Source organism: Homalodisca vitripennis, chromosome 5, assembly GCF_021130785.1.
Source record: "Homalodisca vitripennis isolate AUS2020 chromosome 5, UT_GWSS_2.1, whole genome shotgun sequence".
NCBI classification, from domain to species: Eukaryota; Metazoa; Arthropoda; class Insecta; order Hemiptera; family Cicadellidae; genus Homalodisca; species Homalodisca vitripennis.
This window is the reverse complement of record NC_060211.1, coordinates 174,949,313-174,970,905: the sequence shown is the minus strand read 5'-3', so window position 1 is coordinate 174,970,905 and position 21,593 is coordinate 174,949,313. Positions and strand designations below refer to the sequence as shown.

The window sequence follows — 21,593 nt, the reverse complement described above, 5'->3', positions numbered from 1 at the left end:
GATATGTATATTGTATCTGTAAGATCAAGATTTGTTCAAACAGATTCAAACAATTTCTGGATGTGAAAACAGAAATACTGATAATGATGACGATATTACTGGAACAAAGAATAATTGATTCTATAACTGAAGTTGTTGAAGAACGAAACCTTTTCATTCCAATAATGAAACTACAGTAGAAGAATTGTCAGTGTGTCTCTAACTTTGAAGAAAAGCTAAAACACCAACACTAAAAATTGGTTTACGTTCTGTCGTAGGTGGAGCCAGTGAATGAGTGAGTGTCATGATGAAAGTGGCAGTGCTGTTAGCTCACAGAACTTGCAGAACTTTCCCGATTAGGCCACAATCAGTTGGCTCGAATGGAAGCAGAAGGAAGTGACCTTAGAAATTTAATCCAAGTTTTCTACGAAGTTTCAAAGTTTTGTGAAGGAGTTACAGGCAGCACTGATGCAGAGTTTGTGTTCAAAAGTGCTCAAATTGTGGAAAATACCTGTTCAAAATTTGAAAGTTTAGGTGCTCTTGAAGATTTTGAAAGTAAACTGAATCAGTTTTGGGAATTGAAAGGTTTGAATGGTTTACCAATCCAGTTTTACAAAAAAGCAGTAAATGAGGTACTTCGTAGATATATAACTGATTGTAAGTTTAGTGACAATGATGTGCAGTGTGCTATCAACAAATTCTTACTGATTCGGTCCAGAGAAGATTTCGTGGAAGTAATAAAACATCTTAGTGACACTCACCGCAGTATTGAATTGTTGAAGCGAAATTGTAGTCCGACTGAAATTCTTAAGTATAATGCTGAAATACTACTTTGTGATCTTACGAAACAATTGATAAGAACTAATGGTAACATCGAAGAATTAAATTCTACGATCGTCAATATTTTCTCTGAAAATAGGGACAGTGTGAAGATTTTCGTCAGAGTGTTGTGTTTAACGGATAAATGTGAACTTTCGCAATGTGTTCAAAATGTGATTGCAATAAACATCAGTAATTATTTGGGGAATCCGGAGAATATTACAGAGTTCTCTTATATTCTGGAACTTGATGATAAAGATTTCAGTGACATCATTGTTCGTTGGAAACCGCTGCCTGAAACTTTCATGAACATTATTGAGATATCTGTGGAACACTTGAAGTGTAACTACACCGAGAGCTCATATTCCTGGGAGTATTCTGGGTCAGAGAAGGGTCTGCCCTTTGAAATGATCATTACATTGATCAATAAGTTGAAGCCTGTACCAGAAATGAGTGATAGTATAAAAGAGCTACTGCACAGATCAAAAGAGAAAGGTTTTGAAATAATAGTGGAAGACATATTCAGGATATGCAAACTTAGATAGGTAAGGTAACCTAGAATATTACAATTTAATGCTTCAGAGGTCAGTTAGCAATAATTGTATAGTCAATAGTCAAACTATTTTATTCTGTAATATGTACAAGGTACAAAGAATAGCGTCACTACAATGAAACTAAATACTAATATTAATTTTAAAATATAAGTAAAAAAATACAATCCAAAATGTTATCATAGCATTGTCAGTTCTAGTACTTTTTAAAAATTCACTGGTAATTTAGTTTCTAAAGTAAATATGAAAAAGTTGAACACCAAATACATGAGATATGATTCATTGCAAATTCATTTTACAAGACAAGAGAAAATCATAATTTTTCCTGTAGATCAAAGTTGTATAAGGACTCACAATAACCTATCACATTTTTTAAAAGTATTTGTCACCCATTGTTTTTCCGCTAGCCACAGGACAATGCAGCACAAAAGTCCCTTAATATGCAGGATATACAAATCATGGTTGCAGTTGAGTACTAAAAGACTTAATGGGTACATACACTGTACATTTTTTTGTCTAGAGGGAAAGAGGCAGTAGTCTCTGCACGTAGTGCTAAAGGACATTTGCTCCTCCCTTATTTTATGTCTAGTCCCTCAGAATCTTTTACAGAAGCCGATCAGATTTGAGGACTTTTACTCTCTGATAATCTTCGAGCTGAGAAGATATGCCCAAAGGGACTTATTTTACTAGTTTCTCATATGGCGAAACTGTTCCAGTGATTGTTCTTCTTCTCCGCAGAGTCTGCATTCATCAGTCTGGTTTAGACCCACCTTTATCAGGTGTTTCCTAAGGGGGTCATGTCTTGTCAGTATCCCAGTTGTATATTCTCCTTACACTATACATAGTCTCCCATTTACCTTAAAAAATTAGACCAGTGCTCAACCAGCAAACCCATCTTTGGACACCCGGTTTGTTGGATGCTAATGGTTTATTATTTTAGAATCTAATACCATGTTTTGATTATTTTGTACTGAGTGTAAAAGAAACATAATGTAATTTTACATGTAGCCAACATTTGAGGATACAGTGGTCAATTATAGGGCTTGACCAATAGGAGAGGTAAAGCCTTTTAATTAATTCATAAAAAAGTAATATTATGGTTAATCAAGATTTTATGTTGTGTTTAATCTTTATCCTCACATTAGTCGTACGATTCCAGGGTATCAGTGCCAGAGGAAGCCCCGATCACGGCTCTCGTAAAATTTGCAGCTGAGGAGTTCAAGGTCCCTGCAGAAACCTCTGCCATCATCACAGACGATGGAATCGGGATCAACCCTTCCCAGTCATGTGGTAAATCTTCTCTTCCAATATTCTCTGCTTTAAATGAACGGAACTGCAATGTCACTATTGAATTATGAATGCTGCCTCTGTTTGTCACTTGTTTGTTGTTTGTTTCGCTTAACTGCAACACATAGTTTGCTTTGTTGATGTTACAGTCAGTATTCACATCAGACCTGAATAAATCTATTTTATTCAATAAGATATGTAACATTTTTAAATGTCAACTAAGCTATTATATTTTTATCTGGTGCAGAAAGTATCAGTGTAGTAATAGCAATTACCATAATTATCATGGTGGTACTATTACATTGTTACAAAACGTTGATATTCGTGTAAAATAAATCCAGTTGTTTTTTTTACAAATTAAGACACATGCCAGAATGATATTTTTCAAAAGCTTCTGAATTATTTCTAATAAAACAAAAAAGACATATTTTTATGGTTGTAATAGTTTTTTTTTTGTAAGTATACATTAACTAATGCATTTTATTAATCCTTCCACATAGTCATGGCTGACTGGAGTGGTTTTACATGAAGATTTAGTGCAGCCTCGAACAGCAACCTAAATGAGTTATTTGCACATTCAAAGACATCGTCAGGATGGCTCTGTGGTTTAAGGCGCTACTTTTAGACGCAGGAGTTAGCCTTGGAGTCATGGGTTCGATTTCCATACCTCATGTTAGGGATTTAGGGTTACAGACTACACTTTTTATTCTAGAGGGAAAGAGACTCTAGCCTCCACACGTAATCCTAAAAGGACATTTACCTCCCTTGCTTATGTTTAGGCCCTCAGAATGTGATACTTACAGACGCCAATCAAATTTGAGGACTCGTGTTCTCTGATATTCTGTACATACGTCCCTAAGACTTTTTCTTACTTTTAGATATGGCAGGACAGTTCACCCTTATATGTTCCGCTGATTCTTCTGCTTCACAGAGTCTGGATTCATTAGTCTGGCTATTTTTTCCCTTGGGGCGGCCTACTGCCATGCACTTAAGCCTCAAGGGCTTTTTGCGCACCACGGAAACACATCATGAGGCCCACCAGTCTACAATTTCAGCAGTTCCACAAACCGACGAAAAAAACTTATCAAGTCTTCCTGGGAAAATTCACCACCCCTGTCCAAACTACAAAAGATGGCATACCGCTCTCTTGCTATTGCGGGGCAATCAAAGAGCAGGTGCTCAGCAGTTTCCTCCTGCTCATTACACCTACAGAGCGGATCCTCCTGAAGGATGCCGACTCTGTGAAGATGCTTCCTCAGATGACTATGCCCCGTAATGAGACCAATAACCTGAGAAGACATTGATCTTTTTAATGAGAGAAGGTCCGAAGCCACTCTGGAGGAAGGTGACTGTAATACCATTCTACTCATTCTCAAACCCGGATGCAACCTCCACCTTCTCTCATGCTCCGCGCGAATCCATTTCGAGATAACCCTAGAGGATTCACACCTTGGTACACCGCAGAACGGTTGAGGGCCCGTTATAATTGTTGCTGAGCCCCGGTTGGCCAGGGCATCAGCTCTTTCATTCCCAAGAATCCCTCATGACCAGGAACCCAACAAACGGATTCTGGCAAGGGAGGAAACGGCCTGATAGCAATCCCAAACCAGTTTGTATTTGATCACGCAAGTGTCCAGTGCCATCAGCGCTGCCTGACTGTCCGTGTAAATATTAATCGTCTTGCTCCTATATCGCAGACGTAGATTCTCACGAGCACATTCCATAATAGCTGCGACCTTCGCTTGAAAGACTGTCGGATACAGACTCATAGGGACCACCAGCTCCCTACATGGTCTCACTCCCAGAATTCCAACGCCTGTGCTGCTTTTTGTTTCAGAGCCGTCTGTGAACCATTTGAGCTCCGCTGGTGGAAGAGGTTTCCTTCCCTCTGACCAATCATCCCTAGAAGGTACAATAATCCTAAAGGGTTTGTCAAAGGAAAAGTTTTGTGTCATCTGATCAGAGATCATGTGCAGAACATCCTCCTGTATCAGGGTGCTAATTCTGCAGTGCCCACCGCTGCAGCCCGACCAGAATTCCATCTGCTGAAGACAGTAGGCACTCCTCCTGGTTATAGCCCAAATGACAATGTACAGGGGGGCGAGGTTAAGACAACAGTCCAGAGCCGCGCCTGGCGCACTAGGAAAAGCCCCAGTAACAGCAAGGCAGGCCATCCTTTGGATACCCGCCAGACAAGCTATCACCGTCTTGGCCTCCGTTTTTGGCCACCAGACGACAGCTCCGTACATTAGTGCAGGTCTGACCATGGAAACATAAAGCCAGTACAAGAGCCTCGGCTTCAGTCCCCAGGGCCCACCTGTCACACGTCTGCATTGCATTAGAGACCATTTCCCTCTGGCAATGACCCTTTCTAGATGAGGTCCCCAGTTTAGAACCCTATCTAGGATCACGCCCAGGTACTTGACCTCAGGCTTCAGCTCAAGGAAGAGCTTTTGAATAGAAAAGGACCAATGCCCTCCATCTGTCGCCTCCTGGTAAAGGCAACCACAGCAGCCTTGGTGGGGTTGACAGTGAGGCCAACCTCCTCGCACCAATTTCCCACCATGTTCAGAGCAGCATTGGTCAGTTCTGTGATTGTTATGTTGAACTTTCCACTCACAAGATTCACAATATCATCTGCGTACCCCTGTGCAAAGACACCGCTGCTATTCAAAGAATTTAGCAGATCATCCACAACCAGGTTCCACAGAAGAGGAGAGAGGACGTCGCCCTGCGGACAGCCCCTCATAGTCTTCGCACTAACACTTGCTCCCATGAGGGTTGTGACAACAACCCTGTCCATGAGCAAGGCCCTTATCCAGTCACACACCTAACCATCAACACCACGTCTTGAGACCGCATTGATAATCGACTGAGTGGCTGTATTGTCAAAGGCTCTTTTGATGTCTAGAAAGACACCTATGGCTACTTCCTTTGCCGCCAGCGTCTTCTCAATCCTACATACCAATTGATGCAGGGCCGAGTTGCATGACCTTCCTGGAGTGTAGGCATGATGGTTAGGATGTAGAGGTCGCTCCGAAAGAACTCCCTCCCAAACAAACCTGGCAACCATTTTCTCCATGGTTTTAAGAAGAAAGGAGGACAGGCATATCGGCCTGAAAGACTTCGGCCGATCCATGCCAGCCCTCCCCTGCTTCGGTATGAACACTACTCTGGACACTCTCCAAGATGTACCTGAGAGCCACGGAGGCTCTGAACAGTCTGCACAGCTGGGGAAGGAGAATATCCAACCCCCGCTGTAAGCAAACCGGTCTCACCCCGTCACCCCCAGGAGCTTTGTAAGGACTGAAAGAGTTGATCACCCATTCAATCCTTCTGAAGGTCACAGTATGGTGCGCCAGACTCCACTGCAAATGGGTGGCCCGGCCCGCATGTGCCCCTTACTGTCGGGTGGTTGATCACCCTCATGAACAATACAAGACCCACCTTCATCAGTTGTTCCTAATGGGACCATGTCCTGTCAACATCCCTAATATGAATCATATATCCTCCTTGCTTTGTTCTAGGAGAGCTGACCACTCTTTAGCACAAGCATAGATAAACATTTTAGATTGTCTTAGTCCAAAGACCCTTCTCCAGGGATCTGATCCTTTTTTCCGAATATTTTACTAGAGCTTTGCTGTAGGAGAAAGCTACTCCACGACCTGGCTCTAGCCCTACTATAAGGGTTTCTGTACCTATTTTGGCATGGGTATCCAATTTTTCATTTCCCTGAATGCCCTTCTGGTAGGCACCTAATCAAGTGTAACTCTTTGTTATTCTTTGCCAGTTCCGCTAGAACATTCTTACATTCCCATACTGCTTTAGAGTCAAATGTGTACTCATCAAGTGCCTTAAGTGCAGCCTAGCTATCTGAGAGGATTAAGTATTCTGCCCCTTTTGGCCTCATTTATGAGTCTTATTTATATGAGTCTTATGAGTCTTCTGGCACATGGTTCAATTGCCATAACTTTTATTTGGAAGACCGTGGCGTGTTTTCCCAGGGGCACTGCTAAGTTTTCTCCTAGTCCATACATACAAAATCCTGCCCTAGAATCAAGGCGTGATTCATCTTCGTATACTTATGAGAGGTCTGTGATAAAGCCGGTGGGAGGACCCACCTTAAATTAGCGGTGGTTGGCTTCGGTGAAAGTTGACGGAATCAATGATTCTCTTAGATAAGTAACCGGACCCGAAACAACTGTTTTGCATTTTTTTCTACTATTTTTTTTTAATCTGCTTGATTTATATTATTTTATGTTCTACAAGGCATTTATTAATCATGACCATAATTATAACTTTTAAGATTAAAAAAAAATTATACACAGTAACTATTTCAGAAAACCTCTCTTGGAAATTCCACATTGAAGGGTTTGAGACCTGACAGTTGTTCTGTCCGTCTATGCAATAAATCTTGATACAGAGATCCTAAAGACTTTAAACTTGAGAATTTTGTTGATTTTGAGGTCAACAGGTTAAAATCGAGGTAAAAATAACATTTTTATTTTGGTGTTATGAATAATGATAATAGCAATGAGAAAATTGCAGAATAATCAAATTGCTAAACAAAATGAATACAATCATATGATATTTTATCAAGTTACTTTGTTAGATTGATTCTTAAGACTTTCGTTACATTCTGTTGAGTCCTTCGGTATTTGAGTTTATTTTACTTAGTATTTTCTTATAGTTTACTAAATATTTTGATATTGACATATTATCCGAACTATAGAACTTTGCTAGGCTATGAATTCAACCAAAGTATTAAAACATTATTCTCATTGATGTGTTACTGAAGTAAAGAAATGTTTTACCATTAAATAAGCTGTAGGTATAAAGATGGTTTCTGTTAATATATGGTCATACTGTTCAAGTGATTAAATTTAGCCCTTTGTACTCAAATAAATTTGTATTTTGCAGGTAACGTGTTTATGAAACATGGCAGTGAACTGAGATTGATACCTAGAGATCGGGTGGGAAGCAGTTGATTTTACTCTTCAATGTAATGTGTATTATTTACAATAATTTTTATTATATACTATATTTTCTAATACATTTTTTTCTATATTGTATTGTTGAGTAATAAGGTTCATCATTTTTAATCTTTAAAATTATATCTGGTTCTGTATATGTTGATTGTTGATATTAGATTTAATTTTAAAAAGAAATAAAGATTGATTATTATATGGACATTTTGTTTTTTTTTTTTTTTTTTTTAATTAGTAAGCACCTCTTAGTGTTATCAAGAACGAATAGAATTATAGAGGGTGAAAGAATCATCTATTAATAAAAGTTATTCTTGTGAAAGGCGGGAGAAAGTATGACTGGTGAGAGTAAGCTCCACTCTCTTCTCTTTAACGGTATACAGTTTTATTTTATTATTTGAATGTAAATTGTAGTGAATATTCAGTTACAAGTAGTATCAATAAAATTGAAAACTTGTTCCTACTGTTGTGATAAAATTTACACGTTACCTTTGTTTCAAACATAACTGTACCGATTTGGAGCATTAGACCCAATGTTTCATAAGAAAGACTCTCGCACGCCTGGATCATAAACACAGGCAGGGAGTATGGGCAGAGCCAGATAGATGAAGTGTTGGACCACAGAGGATGTACTATACTTGTAAAATTCAAAATTTTAAAAATAGGTCAAATAGTTGGTTACTACTCATGCAACAATTTTCTATTTCTTACCGTCCGCCCTCCACATTTTTGCAATGAATTTTACAAGTATTTTCAAATTTATAATATTTACTATTACACATTCTCTCAATTGGATTTTGCCAGGGAGATACATAGTAACTGCTGGTGTGGAATTCATAGAAAACATAATAAATTCAATCGCTATTGGAGAAAAGCTATTGGCATTCTTTTAGACCTGTCACGCGCATTTGGCAGTGTCTCTCACAATATTCTAATAACTAAATTGAAAGAATTGGGAATACAAAAAAAGAGCTTACTTGGTTTACTTCATACTAAATAGGAGCAACAGGAAACAGTATGTAGAAATACATTTTACAGAATATAATATGTGCAATAACTATATTCGGAAATTTGCCTCCACTCAGCTAGTAGTAAAGCACGGGGTGCCACATGGGTCTATATTGGGGAAAAAGAACAATTTCAGTGAAATTGTGCTTTTATACGGATGACACAAATTTGATAGTAACAGGAAAATCACAGGCGAAAATTGAAATATCAGCTTATATAGACATGGCTAATATCTAACAATTTCTTAATCAACACAATTTTGTACTGAACTTCAACAAAATCAAATTTCATGAGATTCTTGTCAAAACAAAACAGGCAAAATTTGGAAATATCTATACCAATTGGCGATAATTGCATAGATCAGGAACGTTTTTTCAAAATTTCTGGGACTATTAAATGAAAACCTGACTTGGACCCAACATGTGGGATATGTATTAAACAAGATTTTGTCAGGGATTTATGTACTGTGGCTCATGTCGGAATTGTTTTATTTGGATGCTTTGAAAAAAGTTTACTTTGCATTGATTCATTCACATCTAGTATACAAAATATGTATATATATATATATATATATATATATATATATATATATATATATATATACGGTGCAACATCCAAGCAAAATCTGGATAAAATATTGATAAAACAAAAAAAATAAGAATCATGCTAAACTTGAATAGATTAGACTGGGTGAAACACCTTTTCAGTGAACTTAAGATCCCTGTATATATTTAATAGAAGTAATAACATTTGTAATAAAAAATCCAACGAATCTCCAAAATCTACACACATTTATGAAACACAACAAAATCACAACTGCCAGGCACAATCTAAAATGATATGAAGTGAAAACAAGCTTTATATGCTAAAAATACTATAATCAGCTATCTAAGAAAATAAAAAAATATAACTGACAGGAAAAAGATTTGAAAATGCAGTAAAAGATTAACTTACTAATAAGGGATTTGTACTCCATTCAGACGTTTTTTTGAGCACAGATGACTATATTATATATACTGCTTAATCTTATTTATATATATATATATATATATATATATATTTAATTTATTAATACTGTTATTAACACTATAGTTATATGTTGTCTCATCAACTGTCATAGAAGGGACAGAAAGTGGAAGGAGGTTGAACAATGATTGCAGGTCTAGTGCCACACCTCTACCAGAAACTGATGTTCTTGTCTGCTAACAACTTCAAGAATACTACCTTGAAAATCTTCTTCCCTTTCCTTTTCTGATTTAGGTACAGACCATTCCTTGTAAAGTACACCCAGCATTGGTTTCATTTCTTTTCAATTTCAGTGAATCACTTATTTTGTTGTCATTTAGGTTGATGTCAATGGTCATATCGATGAGACCAGCCAGTTGGTGTAGCTTAGAGTTCAAACTAATCTGAGCAGTAAGTTTGGTTTATGAATGTCTGCAGGTTGTTTTGTGAGGAATGTACAATGAGAGATTATTAGTGCCAATAACCAAAATTGAAGTGTCGCTTCCTGTTAAATTCTTAGCCAATGAAGCTAAGTTTTGCCAAACACAATTGCTGTCACCATTTGAACTGGAATAGACATATATGTCTCTTTTTGCAACTGATTATAAATATTGAGTGTTGAAGAAGGTCCTTTGGATGACTGATTTACACTAACATTTGACCTGTGTTAGTAAATTTTGATCTTTTTGCCTTGTTTCTTCACCACACATTGTTAATCAGCATTTTAAAATATTCTTGTCCTTTTTAACTTTTTACTTTTACAACTAGCTGTTCTATTTCTGAATCAGATGACAATTGAAACAAATGCAGTTGGGATTCTGTTGAATTAACCCCTCCAGTTGTACCTAGTCAGTTGATGCTTTCTCGATTCACAGGATGAGCACTTCGGTTTCTTCTATTTGTGTTATGTCTCAGCATTGGGATATTTGTACTCAGACACATTTTCTGTTGACACTGGATTTTTATGAAGTCTACTAATCTAGACAACACATAACGTAGCTGTATGGTTGGGAGGGATGGATCGAATGTTGATACCTTCACCTTCTGAAATCTGATTCTGTTACAGGCTTGATTCATAGAATCTGTAGTCCTTTTCCATCTGAAGTGATCCAAAAAAACCAGTGATGAACATGTTCAAAACAAACTCTTTGGATTGTTTCATAATCAAAGACATCTAGATAAAAAGCGAGCTCAGTCTGGTATACACAGCAGCCATTCAGTGGAATCTAGATGAAGAGGAATTCTCATCATCTTATTAGGTACACTACAATGTTTTAGACACGACCCCAAAGCACGAGAGAGCAAATGAGGTTACTAAACAAAGCATAGGTATGGTGGCAAGGATTGATTCAATGTGAATGTTGAGTTTAGCTCTAGTTCACCTTCCGCCTAGTGGATCGTCTGAAAACTGGCACTGTAACAGACTCGACAACTGGAATCTGGAGTCTACATCCATTCAATTCAAGCGTTTCTAAGATACATCTGTTTTTACAGAACAAATCTCGTCATATACTTTTATAAAATTAACTAGTAATACTTTCAAATACTGTAACTACTGATAAGATAGTTAGTAATGTAATTATATATAGGTTTATACAAATGTTCTTTTAGCCTTAACATAAAAGTTCACCTTTAAGCTCTTTTAGATAACAGAAACTCTCCCATAAATTTTGTCAATTTTTGTCAGCATTGTCAATTTTGGTGCAAAGTAGGAACAACTTTTTCTACCAATTTCCAGCTTCATTTTTGAAAAGTGAAGGTGGTTATACTGTCATTTGTCCTGAAGAGCAACCTCTTCCCTAAGTATCTATCTACCAGATACTGTGACTCTCTCAGAGTCTATACTCACTGCACCCTGCACAAAGCTTCCATTTACATCAAATTAGCAGCATCTCGACAGGCCAAATACATGTTCTTGTCTTAAGATATATAACGTGATAAAAAAATACACGAGTATTGATGTTTTCTTTGCAATATTTTGACATCAGAGACTAAAAATGAGCTCTGTCAAGTTTACCTAGTAGTAATGTATATTAGTTATAAAAAAATGTTGCTGGGTTATAAATAGTTAAAACAAACATTTTAAACATTCAAGATTCAAACATTCTTTATTCATATTATGTACAAAGGTACAATAAATAGCGTCAAATTACAAATGGTCAAGACTTAATACTAGATAGGACTTTAATATAGATTTTATTTATTTAAAATATATTATGTTATACCAAACATAGAATGGCCCCTCCTAGATTCCTTACAACAGTTAGGTCAGAATTGCTTACTTCTAGCTGAGAAAATATTCATCTAGCGAATAAAGAGATAAATTTATTAAATAATCTTTCACTTTAGATTTGAATTTACATAAATTATTTTCCAATAAAATATGCCTTGGTAGCATATACAAAAACTTTGTTCCCATATATTCAGTTTTTTTCTTAAAAAAATCTAAATGATGTGTTTCAACCTGTCTATTTAATTGAGTGTTGTGAATATGATTATTTACAGATAAAATCGGGTCAAAGTTCTGTTTTACGTAAGTCATAGTTTCTAAAATATAGAGCCCATATACAGTTAATATTTTTAGATTAGCAAAAAGATGTTTGACTGAGTCTTCTCTTTTTAATTTGCACATAATTCTTAATGATTTCTTTTGTTGTATTAAAATTCTATCTAAATTTCCCTTTTTTGTTGCTCCATATATGCTTATCCCATAAGCAAGATGTGAGTGAACTAAAGAAAAATATATTATTTTTAATGTTTCCAAGCTACAGTACTTTGCCAATTGTCTCAGAGCAAATAAGCCTGTTGACATTTTGCCTACCACATGATCAGTGTGCTTGTCCCAACTTAGGTTTTTGTCAATTAAAAGCCCTAAAAATTTTGTTACTTCAACTTGTTCTATTATTTCGTTATTTATAGCTACTTGTGGGTTTATTTTATTCCTTGTTTGTTTTGTACAAAATGATATAAAATTAGATTTACTTGAGTTTAGTAGAAGATTTTTATGATCCAAAAATTCTTTGACAATTGACAAAGTAATAAATGTGATGAAACTTCAACATTTTCTTTAGTGTCTCCTGATATTGTTATATTCGAATCGTCAGCAAACAAGCAAATAGAACTACCAACAGGGATCACTCCAGGTAAACCCTTCAAGTAGCAAAGAAACAAGAGAGGTCCCAGGACAGACCCCTGTGGCACACCATGTTTAACTATTCGTCTCTGGGAATTGAACTTGCGGATGTAATTGTATTTTTCTGAAAATTCTGATATTGAATGTTCAATCTCAACATACTGCTGTCTATTTTGGAGAAAGATTCAAACCATTCCAATTGTTTTCCAGTAATCCCTAGTTTTTCTAATGACTTTAAAAGTTTTTTATGAGACACCCTGTCAAAGGCTCTAGTCATATCCAAAAATATACCTAAAACTTTTTCCCCTTTATCAACTGATTCGATTATTGTTTGGATGAACTCAATTCCTGCAGTAATTGTTGATTGACCTGACTGAAAACCGTGTTGTTCTTTATCTAGGAGTTGGTGTTCTACTAAATAATCTACTAACTGAAAGTGAACAACTCTTTCAAGTATTTTTGAAAAGATGGGTAGCAATGACACAGGACGATAGCATGACACATCATTAGAATTTCCTTTTTTTTAAATGGGAATTACTCTAGCAATTTTTAATGATTCAGGGAATATTCCAGAGATAATAGAAGAGTTCATCACATGCAACAAGGGTTTCAATATAACAGGGAGGACTTTTTTTTACAATATCAATGGAAATATCATCATTGCCAGCAGAAAATTTATTTTCAAAGGAGTTAACTATTTTTTAAAGATTTTCTTCTGTTATGGTTTTAAACTTAAACCTAGATTGGGTTGAAAAATTGTCTTCTAACAGTAAGTTACTATTACCCTGAGGAATCTTTGGTAAAACAGATTTTTCAACTACTGATACAAACAAATCATTGAATAAATTTGCTATCTGAATAGGGTTCTTTACTAAAATTCCATCTTGTTCAATGTCAATATTATGCTTTGCAGTTTGATTCTTTATTTATCTCAGTTTTAATCAGATTCCAAGTCATTTTAGATTTGTTTTTAGAATTACTTAATTTATTATAAAAAAAATGTTTCTTATTCCTATTTATACAGATTTTTAAATTCTTGTTTGGAATGTTTGATTAAAGCTTTAGAATGTTCATCCTTATTTTTTCTAAATTCTTTTTTTTAAGTTGATGGATTTCGCTTTTCTTACTTTTTATTTCGTCAGTGATCCATTGATCAATTTTTTTATCTTTGATACCGACCATAAGTTTTGGGAAACTATTACTAAAATGGTACATAAAAGTATTTAAAAAGGTTTCATACTTATTGTTAACTGTTGACTGATATACCTCCATAAAGGATTCCTGAGATAAACATTTACTAAAGGTAACAATATTATTTGGATTAAAATTCCTGCAATATTTTTTTGAAATTTTCTTTTTTATATTTAAGTTAAAAATCTCAAGTAATTGAGCATCATGGTCTGAGATGTGTGTTATGAGTCCTGTTACTTGCTGTTCATAATCTTTAATATTACTAATTATATTATCTATAGCTGTCTCTGATTGTAATGTTACTCTTGTCGGAAAGTCAGCTTTATATTCTAAATTGTGTGATTTAAGTACACTCACGAAGTCTTTGTAATAATTATTTCTTTTTAAAACGTTAATGTTCAGGTCCCCAGTTAATATTACATTTTTGTATTTTTGTTAGTTAAAATAGAACATAAAACTTCAAAGTTTGACATAAAATTGTAGGAAAACATTGGTATTGGGGATCTGTAGATACAGCATAATATACAGTTAAAATTTTCTAGTAATACCTCAACCAGACAGCATTCAAATATTTTGTCAATCAACAAATTTTGAACTGAAGGAATTATTAATTTTTTAGTATTGAGATGTGTTTTGGATAATATCATTACTCCTCCGCCCACTGAAGATCTAGAATAATAAGAACATATATTATAACCCGGAACTTGTAATATATTTAGTTCGTTTTCACTCATTTTGTGCTCAGAAATTGCCATGATGTCTGGCTTTAATTCGTCCAAATTAATTCTTAAAATTTCCAACCGTGAGGGTAAATGTTGCACGTTTTGATGCATAATTGTAAAATTAATCTGAATGCTGTCTTGGTTGTTACGATTTAAAGAGGGACCATTTCCAGAGCTACATTGGCTAAAAAAGTTTTTGTGATGGTTGGTTGAGGAGTGCTGCATGAGTGAGAAGAGTCATTTTTGAGTAGAGAACTGTTAGACTCGTTTGAGTGAAGTTCTGCTACCTCATCTTGAAGTGTTCTTCTTACTTTAATTAAAAATTCTTTATGTGTTAGTCCATTTTTTTTAATTTCTGGCTGATTCTTCATTGTATGTAACTATGGTAATTTTTGCCTCTGTACTTTTTTGAAATTTAATAATATTTTTTATAAAATGTTCAACTTGTATTTCATCCCTAACACAGCCCATGGGTGAGCAAATGAGGTGTTTAAGTTGCTTGTCTTTAAAGTCAAGCATGTTTTTAACATTACTAGAAAGGGTAAAATAATTCTAGATTTAAACCGTTTCATAATATAATTCAGAAATGTGTGGAATTCACATTCTAATTGTAGTAGAATTGTGTAATGGTAAATTATAAATTTGAAAATACTTGTATAATTCAATACAAAAACATGGGGGGGGGACAGTAAGAAAATAGAAAATTGTTGGCATAACAAACCATGCAACCTATCGTTTTTATTTTGAATTTTACAAGTATAGTACATCCTCTGTCCAGCACTTCATCTGTCCAGTTCTGCCCATAATCCAGCGCTTTTACCTGTAGTCATGAACACAGTGTGGTACGGAAACTCACCGTCTGCCTCAAACCATCTGTTCCCTAACAGAGTACAGAGTAGAGACTGTGTGGGAACTTGTATTTGCTCCCTAATTTATACATTTCATTAGTGGTCATAATTTGAGTGCATTGTCCGTGTTTAGAAACATTCCTGCACTAAGTAAATGGAAACAAAGAGTTGTGGATAAAAATCATATTTTGAAATTACTTGAAAAGCTGAAACATTTGTCTCTCCAAAGAATTTGTAGTTAGTCGTTATAATACAGAATATAAGAAAAAAATCAAATAGTAGATTTCTTTAAAAAAATTAAAATTTGAAAAATGTGTGATAAACATTTAAAAGCGTGTGAACTTCCCCAAGTTGAAAATAGTCTTTATTAGCCTTTATTCTTAGTTTTTATAAGAACGTATTAGCCACAAGTCTATTTCTTAATACATTTTTTTAATGGAGAATCAGATTTGAATTGTTTTATGTGTATGCATCTTTATAGTTGCGTAATGTGCTAGATTTTAGAATTAACAATACTAAAAGTTTCTTATGCCTAAATGTGGTATTATCATTGCTATTCCAGTAATTTATGGTGTTTTTTTAATCCAGTAGTACTCTGGTCTGATATCTTCCGGATTACTGAGGGAGTACTGTGCAGTGTTTTTAATATCTACTAATATTCACTTTTACACCATTTTAATCCATCTGATTGAAATTTTGACTCAGAATAGTTTGACTCTTATTTTAGTTTTGATGATCTTTATTAATTTAATTTTTGAATTATTTTTAGCATTGTGTTATAAATGTTTATATCTTTATACATTACTTAATGGTTATTTTATTGAAAATTAAAGTAAAATAGCAAGAATATTTATTTTGCATAATGTTTATTTATTTCAACTTATTACAATTTAATCACAATAATTGGACAGATTTAATTTTATAATGAATTAAACTTCTTAGTATTAAATAGTTAAATGAACACGCTGTAAATGTTTGACTCTAGATTTTACACTCAATGCATTTATCGTTACATTTCCTTTTGTATTTTCTCCACACATCTGTGAAACCATGCAACTAAATAGAAACTACATTTTCCAATGAACAAACACCTACTAATTTTCATGTATTACATTTATGCAAAAAGGTATTGTATCTTCGTTAAGGGTAAAACCCTAGCCATATGCAAATACTCTTATGCGTGTATATGTTTCATATATATATATATATATATATATATATTCAATTGTTTATTGAAAGATTAAATAAGGCTATTGCCATTTATACAAGTTTGATTAATGTAAACTAAAGCCATTTGACAGGTATTTGGTCTTCCGATAATATGTTAATTTGGTTATTTAAATGCATATCTGACAGATACGGCCAAATACAATATAATTGAATCGTAAAAAGTAAGGGCGCTGTGGTGTAATGCTAGCACATTCACCCGGCAAGTGAGAGATCCGGGTTCGAGTCCCGGCAAATCAAGTACTTTTTGTGATTCAATATTTATTGAAAAATTATATATATAATTTTTATTGTATCCTCAGTTTCTTAACTAATTTGTTTATTATGTGTTTTGCACACTATGTTGTTCAACATTTCAAGTCCCTAATTAGTCTTTGTTTAATTAGTTTAAAATTGATAGCAAAATTTGTACTTAACAGGCAAATAAGAAAGCAATTTAACACAAATCTTTTAAAATCAAAGACAATATGTGCTATTTATGTCATTCATTCATTCATTGTTCATTTAATAAAAGCTTTGGGTTATATTTAAAAATTTCCAGGATGTGGTTACAGAAAAGGAAAGAATGTGGTTGCCTCAAGAATTAATGAATGTAGATATAGAGATATCTATGGATTGATTGTAATATCATTTTTTATATTCCAATAGTGATGACAAATGGCAGCTGGAGTATTACTATATAACGGCAGATTAGTATTACTATTATTAATTTTATTAGTCTGTGCCTCTTTATCCTCACCATGATTTTGGACCAAATTATTTTACTCGAGCCAGTCCAAACTGTCTACTCCCCACCTCACTTGAAGCAATCAGACCCCAATGGATACATTATCAGACCTCGAAAACTAGATGGTGAGATGGCCCTAGGTACTCAGTTTATTGTGAGGAATATCAAACTTTGCATTCTATATCATCTCACTGTGCCAGATCTGAAAATTCAGACTCCAGCATATATTATCGTGAGAAGTGTCCTAACAAAATGTCTTGTTGAATTCAGTTTTTGTTTTGCTACATCAGGTCGAAACGTAGATTACAATAGGCACATTTACCTCAATAATAACTATAAAATCTTGTAGAATTCTTGATGTCATTGATTTTGATGATTGGGAGAAATTTCTATACCACATCCCATAATATCTTACTACACTAAAGTTCCAAGTTTGCAACAAATTTCTGATGTAAGTTATGGTTATTTATGCACATATCTATCCCTCACAATCTTGCAACATCAAACCCTGACAGATATACTATCAGACACTTGACATTGGTAGTGATAACCTTAGATATTCCTGCAGTGATTATCAGAAGAAATTCCCCTCTTCGTGCACCAAGACAACCAAATCAGAAACCTTTTATAATACATCAGGATGTTGTTGCGTCATTGGGCTCTTTAACCCTGAAGGTAAAATACCATTAGGTATTCCTGTACCCACTTTTAAACGAGAAATTCCCATCCTGCAGAACATATTATCTCATTTCAAAAAGCACAAACGATCTAAATGACATTAGCCTTTCATTTGGATTTCTCTAGGAAGTCTTACCATCAGTAATGATAGCTGAAAGAATGTTCTCTGGTTTCTATTCCATCTTTCTGCACGTAGCCCAGAAGCTAAAGATCTCCAAAAGGGGTTTATGGGTAATTGTATCTGAACTCTTCAAGAGGTCAGTTATGACATTAGCAGAAATAATCAATACCACAACTATTCCGTCTACATCAGGCTCAACATAACATGATATCAGGCACATTTACTGCAAGATTTCTGTGCATATTCTCCTAGCCAGTGAAACTTTTATATTTGCAATCATTCCATCTCCAGCTTCATTGCATGAGGATCAACTTAGGCTCTGTTAGAAAATATGTTACACTCCATTAGTGATTCCATTCACTCTATCAGACATATTTTCTTGGATGGAAAGATTTCAGTAGTTATTGTGGTCAGAAAATGCTAGTTAGATAACCTACCCACCCTACTCCTCTAGGCTTGAAAGCTTGTAACTCAAGGTTCTTTTACAAAAACACTCAGATAGATTGTACAAGTCTGGTAGTTCAATATAATCAAACCAAACACTCGATAAATATTGCAAAATATGTGGACTTCTGTAGCTTGTGCAAACTTGTTCAATCTTTGAAATGGGTGGTTAAAATATGAATCTTAAACAAGCCAAAATGTTAGAATCATATGTTGTTAATCGGAACCATGTAAAAATACTGCATAATATGGTTGAGAGTGGTATAAAAAACTTATTAAACGTACATTGAATTGCTTAATGAAGATATGTAGATATATAACTAGCTTTTGTATGTAATATATGCACATGCAGATCTGTTACCACGGTGGTGTGAATTGGCTGCCAAGATTGAAGATGGAAATGTGTTAGATACATACATATATTAAATGTGGATGTGAGGAGATATCTTATGACAGTTGATAAGTGTATTTAAAATATTGGCAGATTGGCAACCTATGCTCGGAAAAAAATTCTTCTAAAAGTTCAGGTGAAACCTTTCTGCCAAGTCTCAGATCCATTTTGCAGAATTAGCTAATAGTAGATTCTAGGTTGACCAACCAGAATGCTCTGCGTGCAATGCAAGATTGTGAAACCTTATTTATACGTTTACACCATATAAATCATTATTCCCAAAAATAAACTTATCCTAAAGATTAACATAATATATAGAAAGTCAGTGACTGAGATATGTTTTGGTTTTCACTCAAATAGGAAACACATGTCACAGATCAAAACAAAATGTTCAAATCTGTTACTAAACCAAGTAATCCTACAAAATAACTTCCTCACATTTGTTGGTAATATCCTGAAAAACGTCAATCTCAGAAAATTGTGGAAGCTCACTGGAACACTGTTCACAGCGCCAAATGATGGCCAGACCTAGTACTACCATTAGCTACATAGTGTATTACTAGCAAGTTCTGTTGAGTGTGATCCTGATTGCTATCCTCATTGAGATGTCCATTTTTGGATTGTCTTTTATGTAAATAATATATAATAGGCACATAATTCTGTTTGTTTACTAATTTGTTTATTACATGTTTTACTTCTTTCCAAACAGAGAAATAAACACAAACATGCTTCAAAGATCCATTCTTTTCCAGATTACAGTCCGACAAACAACAAGATTGCTATAACGCAAAACCTTATAAACAATTATTTTGGAATGTTGCATGAACTTAATAAGGATTTCCACCTTATAACAGAAGTAGAAAAGAAGTAGGTAGGATCTCTCTCTAGGCCATAATAGGCTTCTCAGTCCTTCGTATATATTTTATATTTTCTTCATCAGTACAATAAGGCAAACTCAACAATGCACTGGAAATATTTTAGACAGAAAGTAGATTACAATAGCCTGAAGTAGACGCTTTTGACCGAAGTAGATTTCCGAGAGCTACGTATATCCTGTTTGATTGGGGCAATAAGGTAAACTAAACCGTGGCACCGTGAGTGAATTTAAACGGCCGGAAATAGTCACCTTTAATGTTATTTATTTATTTATTTTGTCAGGACATCAAACAAACTCTTAAATAGTACTGGAAGTATTGTAGACCAGAAGTATATGAGAAGGGCTAGAAGTAAATGCTTTTTTACTGAAGTAAGTTTTCAAGACCTCTGTATTTGTATTTTCTTGATCGGAGTAACAAGACAGACTCAGTTGTGACATCGGAAAATATAATTATATTGAATCAGAAATACTCCTAGATGTGCAAAACTTTATATAAGAGTCAGGTTAAACTATGATACTCTTAACCATGAACACTTAAATAATATCTACGTGATGTATGCCTACTTAACTTTGAAAAATGTCATAGAACTCTATCATATTACATCATAAGTGCTTTTAGTAAGTAGAATACGTCTCTAAAACAAAAAGTGGTACAGGCGTCTGAATTGTGGGAGTGAGACCATGTAGGGAGCTGGTTCCTGGGTCCTTATCCCAGAGTCTTTCATGCAGAATTCACAGCCATTATAGAATGTGCTTGTGAGGATCTCTGTTTGCAATATTTCTATCCTCTTAGCTACAGATAGCCAGGCAGCATTGAAGGTGTTGAATTCTTGTGTGTTCAATTCCAAACTTGTCTAGGATTGCTATCAAGTTGTTTCTTCCCTTGCCAGAATCAATAACAGGATTGTTTGTTGGGTTCCTGGTCATGAGGGGATCTCTGGGAACAAAAGAGCTGATGTCCTGGCCAACTTGGGCTCAGCGTTCAACATGACGGGTCCTCAACCTTTCTGTGGTATTTCTAGGAGTGAATTCTTTGGGGCTGTCTAGAAATGGGTTCACGTTGAACATGAGAGAAGGTGGAGGCTGCATCTGGGTCTGAGAATGAGCAGAATGGTTCTACAGTCGCCTTCCCCCAAGGTGGAGTCTGACCTTCTCTCACTAAATAGATCGGAGTCTTCTTGGGTTGTGGGTCTGATTACTGGACATGGTCACCTGAGGAAGCATCTTCACAGAGTCAGCATTTTTCAGAAGGATCCACTCTGTGGAATGTATGACGAGCTGGAGGAAACTACGGAACACCTGTTCTTTTACTGTCCAGCAATAGCAAGGGAGCGTTACGCCATCTTTGGTAGTCTGGACAAGGGTGGCAAAATTCCCCAAGAGAACCTGATCGGTTGTTTTTGGTGGTTTGTAGAAATGCTGAAACCGTAGACTGGTTGGCCTCATAGATCACTTCCATGGTGTGCAAAAGGCCCTTGAGTCTTAAGTGCATGACAATAGACCATCCCTTAGAATAAGAAGAAGAAGTAGAATATGGATTTCGGTTTTTAAAATTGCATGCAAAGCTGAGGGTAACAGCTATTTAGAGTATAGAATTTCA

The 21,593-nt window shown here is 35.1% G+C and overlaps 2 protein-coding genes across 3 annotated transcripts in view; both read left to right on the top strand.

Moving 5' to 3' along the window:
- Window positions 1–2,639, top strand: part of LOC124363212 (ubiquitin-fold modifier 1-like) — a 41,748-nt gene extending 39,109 nt beyond the window's left edge. The window contains exons 3-4 of the mRNA XM_046818374.1: window positions 258–1,343; window positions 2,509–2,639. Of these exons, the coding sequence (XP_046674330.1) occupies window positions 360–1,343 (984 nt within the window). The 5' untranslated portion in view covers window positions 258–359 and the 3' untranslated portion in view covers window positions 2,509–2,639. The remainder of the gene's footprint in view (window positions 1–257; window positions 1,344–2,508) is intronic.
- LOC124363214 (ubiquitin-fold modifier 1-like) overlaps window positions 1–7,826 on the top strand; it is a 46,925-nt gene extending 39,099 nt beyond the window's left edge. For both annotated transcript variants that reach the window (XM_046818377.1, XM_046818376.1), the window contains exons 3-4: window positions 2,509–2,639; window positions 7,557–7,826. In XM_046818377.1, the coding sequence (XP_046674333.1) occupies window positions 2,509–2,639; window positions 7,557–7,624 (199 nt within the window). In that variant the 3' untranslated portion in view covers window positions 7,625–7,826. The remainder of the gene's footprint in view (window positions 1–2,508; window positions 2,640–7,556) is intronic.
- Window positions 7,827–21,593: the final 13,767 nt, after the last annotated feature.